The 17,469-nt window shown below is 33.3% G+C and overlaps 1 protein-coding gene across 1 annotated transcript; it reads right to left on the reverse strand.

Annotated features, from left to right (window-relative positions):
• Positions 1 to 616: 616 nt before the first annotated feature.
• Positions 617 to 17,202, reverse strand: LOC111696305 (protein HID1). The gene is made up of 17 exons (XM_023465875.1): positions 17,117 to 17,202; positions 17,030 to 17,065; positions 15,400 to 15,526; positions 14,903 to 14,997; positions 13,289 to 13,379; positions 12,808 to 12,979; positions 11,166 to 11,305; positions 10,703 to 10,831; positions 10,074 to 10,267; positions 8,654 to 8,762; positions 7,493 to 7,582; positions 3,653 to 3,773; positions 3,419 to 3,484; positions 3,151 to 3,202; positions 2,780 to 2,894; positions 1,218 to 1,384; positions 617 to 807 (listed from the first exon to the last, which is right to left on the reverse strand). The coding sequence occupies exons 1-17, from the start codon at positions 17,200 to 17,202 to the stop codon at positions 714 to 716; spliced, it is 1,884 nt and encodes a 627-aa protein (XP_023321643.1). The 3' UTR covers positions 617 to 713.
• Positions 17,203 to 17,469: the final 267 nt, after the last annotated feature.

Here is a 17,469-nt window from a genome sequence, read left to right on the forward strand (position 1 = left end):
AGTCCAATAAAAAAGTCAGTTCGCTGTTTGGTATAATGCATTTAGGCATAGATTAAATCGCAATGAATAGAATAAATAGTAATGAAGCACTGTTTTGATGCTTTTCTTAAGAAATTGACTTTTTATAATTTATTAAATATGAAAATTAAATTACATTAAATTTCGATCCCTAAGCTTTGACTTCTGAATTGGCCTCCAACAAGTGTTGAATTAGAAAAGTTTAGAAGTCTTTATTCAATGTATCATTTACTCTCAAAAAAATTAGAATCAATGAAAATTTAATCCCGAAACTACAATCTTTTGGCATTCTTTAACGCCAATCCTAGATTCATGCCGGGTTCAGGGTTTAACTTGGTTGAACTTGGTTCAATTTGGAAAGTGCTAAGGATGGTAATGGTTTAGGAAATTTCATGAGGAGCTTAGGAAATCTAATATGTTTTTATTTCATAAATGAAATTGACCAACTGCCTTACAGATTTCAGAAGAATCAGTTGAACCAATCGCATCTGGTTCAACCACCTGTCTCTCTCTCTCTCTCTCTTAATTATGAATTTCTATTACAGGTCAAATCTATGATTAATTAATGTTTAAGAGGCAGTATAAAAAACTTTATATATGACCTTCATTAATATTTTTTTTATTTTGATTAAATACATCTAACAAATTACAAAGTACTGTAAGAAACATTATCTTGATAAATAACTGGAAAATAACTATATTCTTTGAACTTGAAATAGTTTAATGTGTGTATCAAACCAAACTGCTGGATCTATATTTCTCAAGTAGATAACTCCCCACATATATGTTCTAAACAGATATTTTCGTTGAAACATTTATGGAAGAGAAACTTTGAAGGAACTGTAGACATATTTCAAAGAACCTTACATTTATAGAGTGGAATGTCAGATTCGCAACGAAACCCTTTAATCTTTGGCTGATTAAAATTAATAAGATGTCCATTTTTTATCGCATTTCACTACGAACATGTGCATGCCATTCTTTAAATGTATGGCCACTTAGATTACAACATTTGTCCCTTTACATTAGGATTTTATTATTGAATTGAATCTCCTGGCTTTGGCACTATCCATGTAAATCGCTTCAGGTTGAGCGCCAAAAAGATTTTAAAAATTCTTTAAATATTGTTTTAAGTATGAATTGTTAAACTTTGAAAGGACACTAAGTATAAAGTACTATAAAGGGAGAGGGGACGTTACCTAAACCACATAGCAGTTCCTGGGTTTGCTTGATATCTCCGTATAAGGATAGGATGAGGTACAGGGAGAAGTCCTACTAGAGTTCCATGTTGGAGAAATCTCAAGATCTCACTTTCATCCGTTAAACCCTTATCCATACACATCTTCTCTACTTGTGGTACCAGAACCTGAGGACGGATTATTTTATTAATTACACGTATTTTAGTTGGAATAGTTGAACCACTTCGGTAGAGTGGACGAAAGTGCACTACCCTAACACAGACTGTGCATAGGCTCATGCTTGGGTAGGCTAGCATGCCTTTAGTGTCTCGGCACGCCATGCTACAGTTCCATGAAAGTTTTTTAATGCCATCTAACGACCACTTGTTGCATAAAATGCCCATTAAAGGGTTAAGTTTTTCAATTTTTAACATTAAACCTAAAATTAGTGAATTTAGTCTATTTTTGAAAGGTTTGCATTTCATATAAAATGGATCCCTTAATATCCCTGAATACAGATGTCTGTTGATTGATCCTTTACACTGCTTGTACACAAAAGAACCTGGTGTGGAAAATATCGAGTAGTTTAGCTTTTAATTGATATCTGTAACTCTCTTATCTCTGGCACTAGAGAAATAGTTTAAATCACCATATTTCAATTCCTTCTCACTATTTATCGAATAGATTATCAAGTACAATAGGTGGCAACAGATAAATGGATCAATTATGCATGACGTCACAAGTGTCAAATATAACAAGGAAGTCAACATTTTCTCCCATTTGTTGACAATTTTTTCCAAGATTAAATAAAAGTGAAAAAAACAGAAAATTAAGAACACAAAATTGTACTTATTTCACTGTAAGATAAGCACTTTATTATCACTATTATTGATAATTGTGTCGCACACACAAAACTGTTGACACTTGTGACGTAAGAATACAGCTGTACTGAGACTTTAGAGTGTGCAAATTCTACGTTGCCATCTATTGTACTTGAAAATCTATTTACTACTTATTAAATTCTTCCTCTAAACTATTGGGATCAAATACTATGTAAACGTAAGTTTAAAGCACCCTTATTGAAATGATGCCATGAACCAAACACTTCGATTCTTATAATCTCAGATTATTTTTCCTGAATTGAGCGTTATTGTTGTTAACTATGTATGCAAAGACCATGTTCGAGTAAAGAATATCCTTTTTTTTTAATTATTCTATTATATTTTTAGTTATAAAGAGATGGACCCTTTATGTTACCTTTTATTTTTAGCTAATAACTGAACGTTCACTTTCGTTTTACGGTTCTTTATAGATAGGAACTGAGTTCTTGTCTTAAATCTTCTAATCCCTATATCTTTGCAACTTGATGAAGTAAACCTTTGATATTTAAAACTTAGACTTTTTGATCCCAAAGAATTGATAGTTTGAAATATCAGAGTTCTACAACATTTGATTAAAAAGATATAAAGATTAAAAACAAGAGTGTGTGGCAAGAACTCAGTTCATTTTCGTTATTTCTTGAAAACTTCTTTTTTTAACGAAATTATGGCGAGTCTTAATTATGACTAATGAAATTGTATTACCTGTAGCAATCGCATAACAGTATGCAATGGAAGTTTTTTCCTCCATTCATTAATCCATTCTTGAGTAGGAGCCCAGTCTTCAGGCTGGCTAGTTGTAGATCCACTTCTCTTCTTACTGAAATATCATAATTAGTATTATTTTATTAGTTGTATACTTTGCTTGTCTGGGTGTCTGTTTGTTTGTTTGTATACGATATACGTCAAAAAAGCTTAACCGATCCGTCCCAAATTTTTTAGGACCTCACTAGATACTAGTTAATTGTATTTTTATTATTAGTAAAGCAAAAAATTAGAAACTAATTGTTACTAATTGATAATATGCATTGAATCGAACACTTTTAATCAAAATATAGTAATCAAAAGAATATTACTCTGAATTTTTTCGTTTTGGTTGCACAGAAGCAGTAGATTCAATTCTTTGCCCTATTAAACCAAAGATGTACGTAAAAAAGAAAAACATACAAAAATTCATCTGAGGTGGGGAAAAATGAATGGAGGAAAAGAGGTTGGGCTACGTTTGAAAAGTAGTTAAATTAATTACACCTTCTTCAATTATCCCTATTCATTAATTCCAACTCCCGGTATTTCGTTCAATGAAGAATTCATTATTGTACAGAAAAAAATCTTTGGTTATTTTCCCTAGATCCTCATCCATCAAATTCTCCACAACTTTAGTATCCATTAGGCTTGAACCTCCTGATCCACCTGTAGAAAGTATTTCAAGCAATATTTCAATTTTTTAACTGGCGGCAATTATTCTAAAGATAATTATATTATATTTGGGTTCAATATGTACGCAGAGTATACGCAACTGCAATTAACATTCCTTGCATTATAACCTAGAATCTATATTTCTTAATTTGATTGAATAACCTAGAGCTTGTACTGTATGAACCCCTCCATCCTCCACAAGGTGTGAACTAGTTGGACAAAGAGGTTGAGCTGGATACATTACAGGGTCGGATACTTTCCGGACACTCAGAGCTTCAACAGTCTGGATAAAAACAATTATTTTTATTCTTAAAGGGACTTTAGGCGTGATTTCAAGCGACCCTATTCATTTGTAGAGTGGTGTGTCAGATTCATAATAGTAACCTATTAAACCTGCTCAAGGATGACTATTTATTTACAGAACAGGGTTTAAATTGTTAAATATATGTGTGTAACGGTTTTTTATAGAACATAAACAGTTGGGGTTCTGAAACATTTTCTCGCCCTTGAACCCGAGCATTTGGGGGGTTAGGCTCGGTTTCTGCATTATAGAAACCGAGCATTAGGGGTAATGGTGGCCATCACGACCATTTCGTAGGAGAGCCCCTACTTTTCATTGGAGACCCCCAGCTTTTCATTGAGATCCCAGATTTTTGTTTCGGGAGACCCCCAGATTTTCATTGGAGACTCCAGATTTTCGTTGGAGACCCCCAGATTTTCATTGGAGAACCCCAGGTTTTAATTGAAGCCCCCAAGATTTTCATTCTTTCACTCATTCTTTGGAGACCAACAGAATTTCATTGGAGACCCCCAGATTTTTATTGGAGACTCCAGATTTTCGTTGGAGACCCCAAGTTTTTCGTTGGAGATCCCAAGATTTTCGTTAAAGATCCCCCAGATTTTCATTGGAGAACCCCAGGTTTTAATTGAAGCCCTCTAGATTTTCATCGGAGACCCCAGATTTTCATTGGAGACCTCAAGATTTTCATTGGAGCCCCCCATATTTTCATTATCGACCCCCAAATTTAATTAGAGACCCCAAACTTTTCATTGGAGACCACAGATTTTCGTTGGAACATTCCAGACTTTCATTGGAGACCCCAGATTTTCGAAAGAAACCCCCAGATTATCATAGGAGACCCCAAGCTTTACATTTAGACCCCACATTATCGTTTTAGAACCCCAGATGTTCATTGGAGACCTTACAAATTTCATTGGAGACCCAAGATTTTCTTTGGAGACCTCCAGATTTTCATTGGAGAACCCCAGAATTTTCAGGAGACCCCATGATTTTCATTGCAGAGCACTAGATTTTCATTGGAGACCCCAGATTTTCATTGCAGACCCAAAATTGGAGTTCAAAAATAAAAAAATTGAGAATCTTTGTGTCTCCAATGAAAATTTTGGATTTCAGTCCCATTGTGGGCAACCATGAGTTCCCACATCAAATTTTTTTGCAAATCTGTCAATGGGTTATGAGCGGACATCCAAACATAAGATGAGCTAAAGGGGAATATCCACATTTCCATACAAAGGGTGGGGGGGGGGAGGGGCTTTCTGACTTCGTTTTTAGAGATTTCTCTCTGATTTTTTGCATTCAGGCCTGAATTGTAATCTAGTTTTTGAATCAAACATCAAAATGGGAAAAAAATCATTTTCCCATTTTTTATTATTTTTAATTATTAATTATTTTTCCTACATTTTGTTGTTGGATTCAAAAACTAAATCTCTAGTTATAAAGTCAGAATGCTTCTTTGTCCCATAGGAGGGAGAAAATGTGGGAATAGGGGGGGAAATGGTATAAGGAGAGGGGGTAATGGATTATAGAGTCCAGAATTGAGTTTCCCGACCCAATGTGTATGACTTTAGACACCCCACATGGACCCTACGTAAAGTTTTTGAAAAAAATGCCCAAAAATGCGGGAAAAATCAGGGGAAAAATTTTTTTCCCCACTTTGGTTTTTGATCCAAACACTAGATCACTATTCAGGTCTGCATGCAAAAAAAACAGAGAGAAATCTCTAGTAATAAAGTCAGAAGGCTTCTTTGGCCTTTAGGAGGGGAAAAATGCAAGAAAAATGAGGGGGGAAATTATTTTTTCCTAACTTTGGTGTTTGATTAAAAAACTAGATCACAATTCAGGCCTGCATGCAAAAAAATCAGTGAGAAATCTCTAAAAACGAAGTCAGAAAGACCCCCCCCCCCCCACCCTTTGTATGGAAATGTGGCCATTCCCCTTTGAATTGAGTGCCATCAGTAATTCACGCTGTTCTCTTTTCAAGATAATTTGGAGAAATTTCGATCGAATTGTAGAAGGTAGAATATTTTTTGTCTGTGCGTCCAGACAAAAAATAACTATATTAATTGTCAAATGAAAAATTTATATATTAAAAGCTAAATTTTATATATTTCTCAGGCACAAGGACACCTGCAGCCGCAACAGTTCTATAAAGTAAGTTCAGGCAAAGTAAGTACACCAAATTTAAATATTAATTGATTTAATAAAGTTAAATTAATTCTTTCTTTCTCATCCTTTCCTTCTCATCCTTCCGTCCTCATTCTTTCTTTCTCATCCTGCCTTCCTCATTCTTTCTTTCTCGTCCTTTCTTTCTCATACAAAATTTAAATATAAATTAATTCAATTAATACAAATTGATTAATTCCAATGAATTGATTTTATAATAAATGTTTTTTAGGTAAATTTGAATGGATCAGTCCCCACTGGAAGAGCAGTGTTAAGTAGCATTATATATGGAAACCAGTTTTAAATCAGGTATTTCATGATTATTTCTTATCCTTCCTTTCTCGTTTTTTCTTTCTCACCCTTCCCTTCTTCTTCCTTTCTCATTTTTCCGTTCTCATCCTTCCTTTCTCTTTCTTTTTTACTCATTATTTCTTTCTTGTCCTACTTTTCTCATCCTTCCTTTCTCCTTTCTTTATCCTTAAGTTCTAATTCCGAATGCTTTTAGCTAGCTTTTAGTCAGAAATGGGTGACTTTGGGTTTGCACGGGTTGTGACTGTTTTTTAATTTTTTCAATCCAATCGCAGAGTCGCACACTGAACCACCTGAACCACCTGAATCACACTGAAATTACCTTGAAAAAAAAATCCAGACCATGTGTTTCAGATCTGTGTTTCTGCGACTTTTTGACTTAGTTACTTTTTTAATTTTCAAGAATTTTTCAAATTATTTTTAATCCAATAGTATTTTAAACTGCAACTTTGTGACTCGCAGAGTCGCACACTGAAACCACCTTGAAAAAATCCAGACTATGTGTTTCAGATGTTGGTTTCTGCGACTTTTTGACTTTGTGACTTTTTTAAGACCAATAATATCAATTGTTGGTTAACTATTTATTGGCTCCTTTGAACTATGTTTTTGTTAATTCAAACTATTGTTTTGCACATTTGAACATATTTTTGCTCATTTGAACTGTATTTCGTGCTCATTAGAGCTATTATTTGGCTCATTAAAACTATTTAGGCTCATTTGAACTATTTTTTTTGCTCAATTGAACTATTTTTTGGTTCATTTGAATTATTTTGTTTGCTCATAATAACTATACATTTTTCGGCTCAATTGAACTATTTTTTAATAGTTCATATGAGCAAAAAATAGTTCAAATGCGCACAGAATGTTATCGTTTGAACTAGTCGCAGAGTCGCACACTAAAATATAATTGGATTAAAAAAATTTATAAAATTCTTGAAAATTAAAAAGTGTTGGAGTCCAACTAATAACGAATAAAATATTGATATATTTTTTCTAGAAGTCTCAGAAAACAAATATATACATTTTAATTTTTAATTTTTTTTCAATTGAGTTCACACCGCACGCTAGCGTTCAATCCAGTTTTTCTGACAATTTAAACACCATTTTAGAGACAAACACAAACACACGAAAATCTCTGATCTCGATAAATATTCAAAGGTAGAATTGTAAACCACGTAGGATCACTTGAAATTACGCCTACAGTCCCTTTATATTTGAATGTTTTTTACCTGTGTGAGGAACTCTAGCTGTTTCTGACTAGGATGTGCACTCGCTGCTTCAGTAAAACTTTCAACTCCAGGAAATTTTATCAAACTTGCCTTAAAATGAATGTTCATTCAATAAACTAAGCACTTTTAAATGGCAAAACAACAGCTTGAGCCCAAAACTTGAGACAAAGTACCGTTATGAAAATCAGTTTTGAAACCCGGGTTTCAGGAATGGGGTTAGGTAGTTTTGTTGATATCAATATTTTTGTTATGAACTATTGTTTTATTTAGTTTCTTCATATTCTCAATTTTTCGAATCTCTAAAATCAAAATTACACAAATGTTAAGACCAAAAAAAGAAACTCAGGAGTTTCGTTCAAGGATACTCTTTTAAATTTCGGGCTCTGGCGTTGTCGGAAAAGCCATTTGCACTGCAGTGCAGTCTAATTGCAAAGCAATTTTGAGATATCATATGGAATTATGTTTTCTTATCGTCAATATAAGATCCATCGAAGCCAAGAATGAATTATATATACACCAATCAACTGATAATTGATGATTCAAGGATTATCGATTATTTTAAGTGTTATGTTGTTTTCTTGTTTTATGATATTACTATTAATGTTTCTGGGTACAGTTAGCAGTATTATATTAATGTTTCTGGGGGTACAGTTAGCAGTATTATATTAATGTTTCTGGGTACAGTTAGCAATTATATTAATGTTTCTGGGTACAGTTAGCAGTATTATATTAATGTTTCTGGGTACAGTTAGCAGTATTATATTAATGTTTCTGGGTACAGTTAGCAGTATTATATTAATGTTTCTGGGTACAGTTAGCAGTATTATATTAATGTTTCTGGGTACAGTTAGCAGTATTAAATTAATGTTTCTGGGTACAGTCAGCAGTATTATATTAAGGTTTCTGGGTACAGTTAGCAGTATTATATTAATGTTTCTGGGTACAGTTAGCAGTATTATATGAATGTTTCTGGGTACAGTTAGTCGTATTATACTAATGTTTCTGGGTACAGTTAGCAGTATTATATTAATAAAACAGACACTGATCAATTTCATTTTGCAGAAGAAACTATTTGCTTAATAACAACAACATCAATTACATTTAAAGCTGCTAAAATGAAATTTTTTTGTTCCATAGCTTTATGGTTCTCACTGTATTTACCTTTAATGTTCCAGGTTCTGCCGGTAGAGCTGGAATTGATCCTTCCATTGATTCATCATTTTGGGAACTTTTTCTTTGAATTGGTTTCTTCACTTTCCTTTTCATAGCCCTGGAATTTAATTAATTCAAAAGTAAATGTAAGTTTAAAACTAAATTTTCTTACTTTGTAAAAATTTTGTAATGGGTTGGGGTAATAGGAAACGTTTCCACGAGAACAAAAATAAAATGAATTTACAAGGCTGCCCATCTCTAAGGATGATATTTTAAAGTAGACTTTATACAGAATTATTGGTCTTACGCAACTCCAAGTCTGTTTCTATTTCTATAAGTTGTTGACCGTTATTTAATGGGTAGCCCTGTAGTTCATAAGCAAACTTTACATAAAGACTGACACTTTTTTTCTCCAAAAGTAATTGATCCGTTTTGCACCACAGAAAAATTATACTTCATGAAATTTTTAAAAACATTCATGAATGAAAAAAATTGAAAAAATTTAAACGCAGATACTTCTTTTTAATTTTTAATTTAATTTTTTTTCAAACAATTCGATGGGTATCAAAAATACGTCTTGAACCGCATGAATACTGTGTACTTGCTATTGCTATATTTTAATAATTGTTTTATTTAAAGGAATTAATCGCGAAAAATGAAAGGGAATATGGGCATATGGCGAAAATAATCGCTTCAGATATTCATCAATAATCATTCGGATGTTAAAATCTAGTCATCGATTATTTTTCGCCACATTTGTAAATAGTTAATTTTTCATAAAATTTTTTACTTTTTTATATACACTGCACTTAAAACAACGATTTTTTTTTCACTAGATGTCTCTGCCGTGTGGAATCATAGAGCATCGAGAGCGGAGACACCTGGCGGACAAACTAATCGTCATTTTAAGTGCATTGTATACAAAACAAATACAAAATATTATGAAATATCAAACGAATGTGTCGAAAAATAATCGATGACTAAAGGTTGTAATATCTAAATGATTTGTTTGATATTTAATTGATTTTTTTACGATCCGAGTCATGAATTGCAATTTTCTCAATTTTGGTGGATGCTACGTTATTCGGTACGATCGTCGTTTTTAACAATTTTCTCCTTATAGACGCAACAGATAAAAGTGATCAAAAGCGATTATTTTTCGCCGTATACCAACCCCTGTAATTTTTCGCGAAAACTCCCTCTAAGGCCGAACAAAATACTTATTATTTATAGCTCTAAACAGATTTAAAATATTTTAAAAAATCTTGTTATGACAAAATTTGATTTTATTATAAATGAAAAGTTTTGTTATCTTGTTGATAACAAAATTATATTTTTTAATAATCTGAAAGTTCTACAGATTTCTGCTTGTGAAAAATGGATTTGTGCATTTTTATAAAATTTTCTGATAAATAAATAATCAACGAACTTGGATATGGCCCCACCATCTGAAGGAAGATGAGCCAGGTTGTGGAACACTGCGCGCTTCCTGATAATGGTGTAGACGAGGTTACTGTTCCCGTCGAACTGATACTGGATTAGGTTGTTCAGCATCTCCAGCAAGAAGTAGATCAAGGTGTGATTGGTCGGGGTAGAGAGAAGAAACCATGGAGTAGAGAACGCCTTGACAAATAAATAATTATTTCTTCGCTTCTCCAGATTTTTTCCCGGACTTTGGTGCACTTAAATTCCCCCTTTGTTGCAGTTCCTTTTCATTTCTTTCATTCTTCTCCGATTTATGGCGTTAAACCATTTAATTTGAAAGTTTGGGCAGTTGATATCCTTCAGTCGCTAAAGCTTAGCGCCATCCCATACTAAAGTATCGTCCTCAGTTCTAACTTAATCTGCGTCCAAAAACATTCAAAGCGTAAACACTATATAAAGACCTGAGTTTAAATATTTTAATTCCCAGAAAAACACTTGCATAGAATTTATTTATTTATTCGTCTTTTGGGGTAAATCTAGTGGGATGATATCATCCTAGATTATTAAATATTATCCCAAGGGAAACTTCTATAAATCCCCTTAAAATAGTAATTAATCTGAAATTCTCGTTACCTCCACTAGATGCATTATCTTACAAGCAGCCACCATTGATAGAGTTTTAATATACGGGGATACATTACACAGAACAGTCAGTAAACAATCAAACAAAGGTTGAAGACGTTGATGCCCTGAGGTTATAATCTGAAATTATAAAAAAAATTAAGAAAAATTTATTTTAATTTGTTACCAATTTAGAAGTGCACATAGCTCTATTATAGGATTTTAATGACGTGTTTGATAATTTAAATCGTTTCACTTTCTTTTTAGACTAATAATAATTTGTTGGCTAATTATACATGGTTCTTTTAGAGTTCTGGACCTTTATGACGTAAAAGTCTGCAAGAAATCCAATGTTATAAGGGGGGATCCTTGAGTGCTGAGATTTTGGCTGAAAGCGGCAAGCAGTGAAAATTCTAAAATCGGTTTTCCGAATACTTGTAAATTTTTCAAAATTTTTACGAGCGAAGATTCTTACCTTGTGGAAAACTATGATAAGAAGATCAGCATGAGAACCTGAGAATACAGGGATATCCATTGGAACTGAGGCAGTGTAAGGTTTATTCAGACGAACACCGAAATTCCTCTCTCCACTCAGCAACAGCAGGATGAATACACCTTGAATAACAGAAAGATTAATTCACCTTTAATAACAGAAGAATGAATACACCTTGAATAACAGCATGATGAATACACCTTTAATAAAAGAAGGACGAATACTCCTAGAATAACAGAAAGATGAATACACCTTGAATAAAAGAAAGATTAATACATCTTGAATAAAAGAAAGATTAATACACCTTGAATAACAGAAAGATGAATATACCTTGAATAAAGAAAGATTAATACACCTTGAATAACAGAAAGATTAATACATCTTGAATAACAGAAGGATAAATGCACCTTAAATAACAGCAGAATGAAAAACCTTTAATAACAGAAGGATGAACACACTTTGAATAGCAGAAGGATGAATGCACATTGAATAACAGCAGGATGAATAAACCTTGAATAACAGAAAAATGAATACTCCTTGAAATGACAAAAGGATGAATTTTAGCTACGCTCGTTTTTTTAGCTCCGCCACAGAATACGCTTTGAATAACAGAAGGATGAATTCACCTTGAATAACAGAAAGATGAATACGCCGTGAATAACAGCAGGATGATACACCTTGAATAACAGAATGATGAATACACCTTGAATAACAGAAAGATAAATACACCTTTAATAACAGAAAGATGAATACACCTTGAATAGCTGAAGAATGACACCTTGAAGAACAGAAGGATGAATACACCCTTAAAAACAGAAGGATGTATACACCTTGAATAACAGAAAGATGAATACACCTTGAATAACAGAAAGATGAATACACCTTGAATAACAGCATGATGAATACTCCTTGAATAACAGAAGGATGAATGCACCTTGAATAACAGAAAGATAAATACACCTTGAATATCAGAATAATGAATACACCTTGAATAACAGAAGGATGAATACGCCGTGAATAACAGAAAGATGAATACACCTTGAATGAACGAGAACGAGAAGGTTGAAACGGAGAAGAATGAACACGAGAAGGATGAACAGGAGAAGAATGAACAGGAGAAGAATAATAACAGAAAGATGAATACACCTTGAATAACAGAAAGATGAATACACCTTGAATAGCAGAAAGATGAATGCACCTTGAATAACAGTAGGATGAATACACCTTGAATAACAGAAAGATGAATACACCTTGAATAACAGAAAGATGAATACACCTTGAATTACAGAAGGATGAATACACCTTGAATAACAGAAAGATGAATACACCTTTAAAAACAGAAAGATGAATACACCTTGAATAACCTAAGAATGACACCTTGAAGAACAGAAGGATGAATGCATCTTGAAAAAGAGAAGGATGAATACACCTTTAAAAACAGAAAGATGAATACACCTTGAATAACCTAAGAATGACACTTTGAAGAACAGAAGGATGAATACATCTTGAAAAACAGAAGGATGAATACACCTTGAATAACAGAAAGATGAATACAATTTAATTATCTTCTCAACTCCTCTAATTTTATTTATAGATTTAAAATAGATATATGTGGAATATTAACCTATATGCATAAGTCCTACTCTGGATTGATCAGCTCTGGCATCGTTTAGATAGTGTAAAATAGGAACCAGGATCTCTAATACGTCAGAGCTCTTGAGAACGTAGAAGAGGAACTTCTTGTTGTTCTCACAAAATTTCCAAAAGAATATCAACAGCTCCTGGTGGAAATATACCTGGAGAATACATAAAAATAAGTAGTAGTACAGTTTACACAGATATTAATTTCAAGTCTTTTCAAAATGAAGAAGTTCATTTTATGCGGAATTACAGGAACAACTTTGTAGGTTTTTAACATGAGGTTGCAACAGTTGATTAAATTATACAGTGAATGAATGAATGAATGAAATCTTTGGATTTCAGGGGGTTTTCACGTCCTATGGGTGCTGAGCCCCCCCTTGGACAAACTATAAGTAGTTCTTTAGAGATTTAATTCCATCTTTGCAAATATATATTAGATGAATTGATAAATTCAAATCAGATACCTTTCTATGTGCATAGGGTAGGTAAGTTTGTTGTAGTGGATTCATTAGTAGTCTAGTGATACCTTGCAGAATATACTGAAAATCCTCATCTCTAAAAATATTAAACCTTATCAAGAACATTTACATAAAAGATCATTGAAAATATGTTTGCTTAATTATTAGAAAATATCTTTTTTTTTTAATCATTATTAAATTATATCATGTTATTATATTATATTATTATAAAAATTGTTTTAAAAAACAAAGTGTTTTTTTAATTTCATAAGTTTTTTGGACTCAAAGAAGTTCGTAATAAAATTTCGATTCTACGGGCGACCACCGGAGTGATTTCATTTTCACTGGAGAGGTTTGAGAAGTCACTTTTTTTCAATTTGAAACTTTACGCATGGTGATTTTCAATCTACTGGAGGGTTCAGATATCTATCCAGGGGGTTTATAATTCCACTGGAGGGATTCAGATATCCTTCTAGGGGTTTATAGTTCCACTGAAGGGATTCGGATATCTTTCCATGTGGTTTATAATTCCACTGTAGGGATACAGAAATCCTTCCTAGGGCTTTATAATTCCACTGAAGGGATTCAGATATCCATCCTAGGGGTTTATAATTTCACTGAAGGGATTCAGATATCCATCCTAGTGGTTTATAATTCCACTGGAGGGATTCAGATATCTTTTCTGGAGTTTATAATTCCACTGGAGGGATTCAGAAATCTATCTAGGGGTTTTATAATTCCACTGAAGGGAATCAGAAATCCTTCTCATCCTTCTCTTTCTCATTCGTCTCATCCTTAATTCATCCTTCTCATCCTTATCCCAACCATATCATTCTTCTTATCCTTCTATACTTCTCATCCGTGATAGATATCTGAATCCCTCCACCAGTGGAATTATAAACCCTAGAAAGGATATCCGAATCCCTCCAGTGGAATTATAAACCCTAGGAAGGATATCTGAATCCCTCCAGTGGATTTAGAAACCCTGGAAAGATATCTAAATCCCTCAGATAAACCCCCTAGATAGATATCTGAATCCCACCAGTGGAATTATAAACCCCCTGGTTAGATATCTAAATCCCTCCATGGTGGAATTATAAACTCCTGGAAAGATATCTAAATCCCTACAGTAGAATTATAAACCCCCTGGAAAGATATCTGAATCCCTCCAGTGGAATCATAAACCTCTAGGAAGGATATCTGAATCTCTCCAGTGGAATTATAAACCCCCTGGAAAAATATCTAAATCCCTCCAAAGGAATTATAAACCCCCTGACAAATATCTGAATCCTCCATTTGAATTATAAAACCCTAGGATGGATATCTGAATCCCTCCAGTGGATTTATAAACCCCATGGAAATATATCTGAATCTCTCCAGTGGATTGTAAATCACCCTGCGTAAAGTTTTAAATTGTAAAAAGCTCTTTTTCAAACCCCTCCAGTGAAAATGAATTCCCTCCAGTGGTCTCCAGTGGAGTCAAAAACTTACTACGAACTTCCGTGACTCAGTTTTTGTCCATTATGCTGACTCTAATACGTCGTGTTTATCTATCTATCAATCTAAATGTCTCTCTATCTTACTATCTATCTATCTTGTTGTCTATCTATCTACCTCTACCTGTGTAATCTAGAAAGATAGTTAAGAAAAAGGTTGTCTGAATAGATTGTATCTTCTGAACTTCGTGGAGCCATGTCCAGACAAACAATCAAAACCTTTAAAAATTATCAATTTAAAAACATGGAAGAGTTTAAACATCATTTCCACAAGTTTTTGACAAACACAACTTCTTTTTGACAAACACAACTTGTTTTTGACAAACACAACTTGTTTTTGAAAATGTTAAGCTCAAGGAAAAATACACTTTAAGAAAGGTTTTGTAGCTTTATTGTTTTTAACAAGTATGCAGACACTTAATCAACAATCTTCAGCGTTTCGATTTTTTTTTCAACTTTCATTTATACTGGCAAGGGAATAGAAATGAACATGCAACTGATTTTAGTTGTTCACCTATCAAATCCGGAGCGGCAATTTCAAAGAAACGAATAAGTATAGCTGAGTTAGGAAAGTAAAATTAAAGGTTTAGGTGCTGCAAAACCTTAAAGCTGAAGCTGAACCTGTAAAGCCAGCTCTACAAGCTTTTCCTTACTGTCCGACCAGATTAGATGATTGTATGGTAGAACTCCTCCGGGGATATATCCACAGACAGTATTCAGTAAACTAGTAAACAGGGGCAGAGCATGTCTAAAAAAACATTTATTAATTAGAACCCTTTTAGACCATACCAGAAAAACGCTACAGCACTTTGAGTGCACTCATAAAACGATACATAAAACGCTGCCAGATAAAACGTCAGTAAAGATGGGACGCTACTCTATCAAAATATCACAATATTGGTGTGAAGTTTATAGATTGGATTATAAATTACATTTTTTAATAGATTATTACATAAGTTTTCCAAACTTAAATAATGAAGGGTTATGGAGTCGGGAGGGGGGTGGGTCGGAGAAAAAGGGGGGGTTGGAGAAAAAGTAAAAGTATTATTTACGGCCGTGAGGAACTTTTTATTATAAAATCGTAATTTTTTTACTTTTTAACCAACTCTTTTCTATAAAACTTTTGTCTTGGATGGAATTGTTCGTTACTAAAAACGGAACGGGGGATGGAAACGTTCTTGATTAAGAACAGAACAAGATCTGAGGGATGCAACCGTTCTTCAACTAAATAAAGGAACGAGAACTGAACAATTTAGCTGAAGGCCCTCGTTCTAGAACGCCACGGAACTATTAAAAAAAGTCGGAACGTGCCCAGCCCTATCTATGTTTGCTGAATATTTCTTGCGTGACACCTAAAAGATGCTTTTTTCATAATGCGAAAAGTATACGGGAACGTGCTTAAAAAGATGGACTTCAAAATTCTACTACAAAGACAAAGAACCAAAGTTTGGCAATTTTGTTCACCTAGTTCAAACAATTTATGATGATTTACATTAAAAACTACAGGCTGAATCTTGATTTTAAATGTGGAATATAGTTTAATGTTGAAGTTAGAACAAATAATCATGCACTGGGCAGTAAATAATCATGCACTGGGCAGTAAAAAGTTAATCTCAAAACATCCAAACCCTATTGTGAACAGTTAATTAACGCAATTAATTAATTAATTAATTAATTAATTAATTAATCCAAACAATTTATATTTTGCGTACGAAGTTAATTAATTCTTGATTAGTTTTTTTTGTCAAATTATAGATTTTATAGTTCGACAATGCTTTTATCAGATATATATTATAGATTTTATAGTTCGACAATGCTTTTATCAGATATATATTATAGATTTCTTTTATCAGATATATATCATAGATTTTATAGTTCGACAATGCTTTTATCAGATATATATTATAGATTTTATAGTTCGACAATGCTTTAATCAGATATATATTATAGATTTTATAGTTCGACAATGCTTTTATCAGATATATATTTGCAGTTATATGTTGTTGGTTAATTCGACACAAGTTTAATTGTTAACATATTCTATTATGAACAATTATAAACATCCTAATATTCTAGATTCCAAGCTTGTCCCCCTGTTATTATGAAATGTATCATCAATAAACCCAGTCAAATTAATTTGTGGGGTGGACACGCATCTATCAGGATTAAAATTAGAAAATCTGTTTGTTGAAGCGGTTTCTGGCAAATTTAACCCATTAGTGACAAGACAAATAATTCTTTCTGATCTTACTGAAATTCACAGGGTTTACTCGTCCATGGAGCAGATCTAAAGTTTCAATTTTTTTCAATGAAGGGTAGTGCGGATTCAAAACCCGGCATCAGTCGAAATTGACCGCCTGGTCTATTTTGACCGTATGCAGCAGGACAAAATTGACCGGGTCCTGTATCTCTAGTTCCATTCATTGATAAAAATTGAAACTTGATGGGGGGTTGTGTTTATAATCTATACAGGGGCTAGTGTATTTAGTGTTGTTTATGTCTTTGGCTCTTAGCCTATACATTTGCTCAAAAAACTTGGTTCTTAACCGTATTCTCTGCACTACCTTTAAACGCTACCTTTAAATTACTCACTTTCAAGCTAAGCAGAGTGCTTATCTTTAAAATGGAGTACACACGCAGCTAAGATGACGGTTCTTAGGTGCGTGTGTACGAGTATTCACTCACACGCAC

This window comes from Eurytemora carolleeae, unplaced genomic scaffold (genome assembly GCF_000591075.1).
Source record: "Eurytemora carolleeae unplaced genomic scaffold, Eaff_2.0 scaffold254, whole genome shotgun sequence".
NCBI classification, from domain to species: domain Eukaryota; kingdom Metazoa; phylum Arthropoda; class Copepoda; order Calanoida; family Temoridae; genus Eurytemora; species Eurytemora carolleeae.

Coding starts and splice junctions, on each gene's coding strand:
- LOC111696305 (XM_023465875.1), bottom strand. CDS start 17,202: ATGAATGGAACTAGAGATACAGGACCCGGTCAATTTTGTCCTGCTGCA. Junction 15,527..17,029: donor AGTAAACCCTGTGAATTTCA/GTAAGATCAGAA, acceptor ATGTTTTTTTAG/ACATGCTCTGCCCCTGTTTA. Junction 1,385..2,779: donor CTGTTATGCGATTGCTACAG/GTAATACAATTT, acceptor ATCCGTCCTCAG/GTTCTGGTACCACAAGTAGA.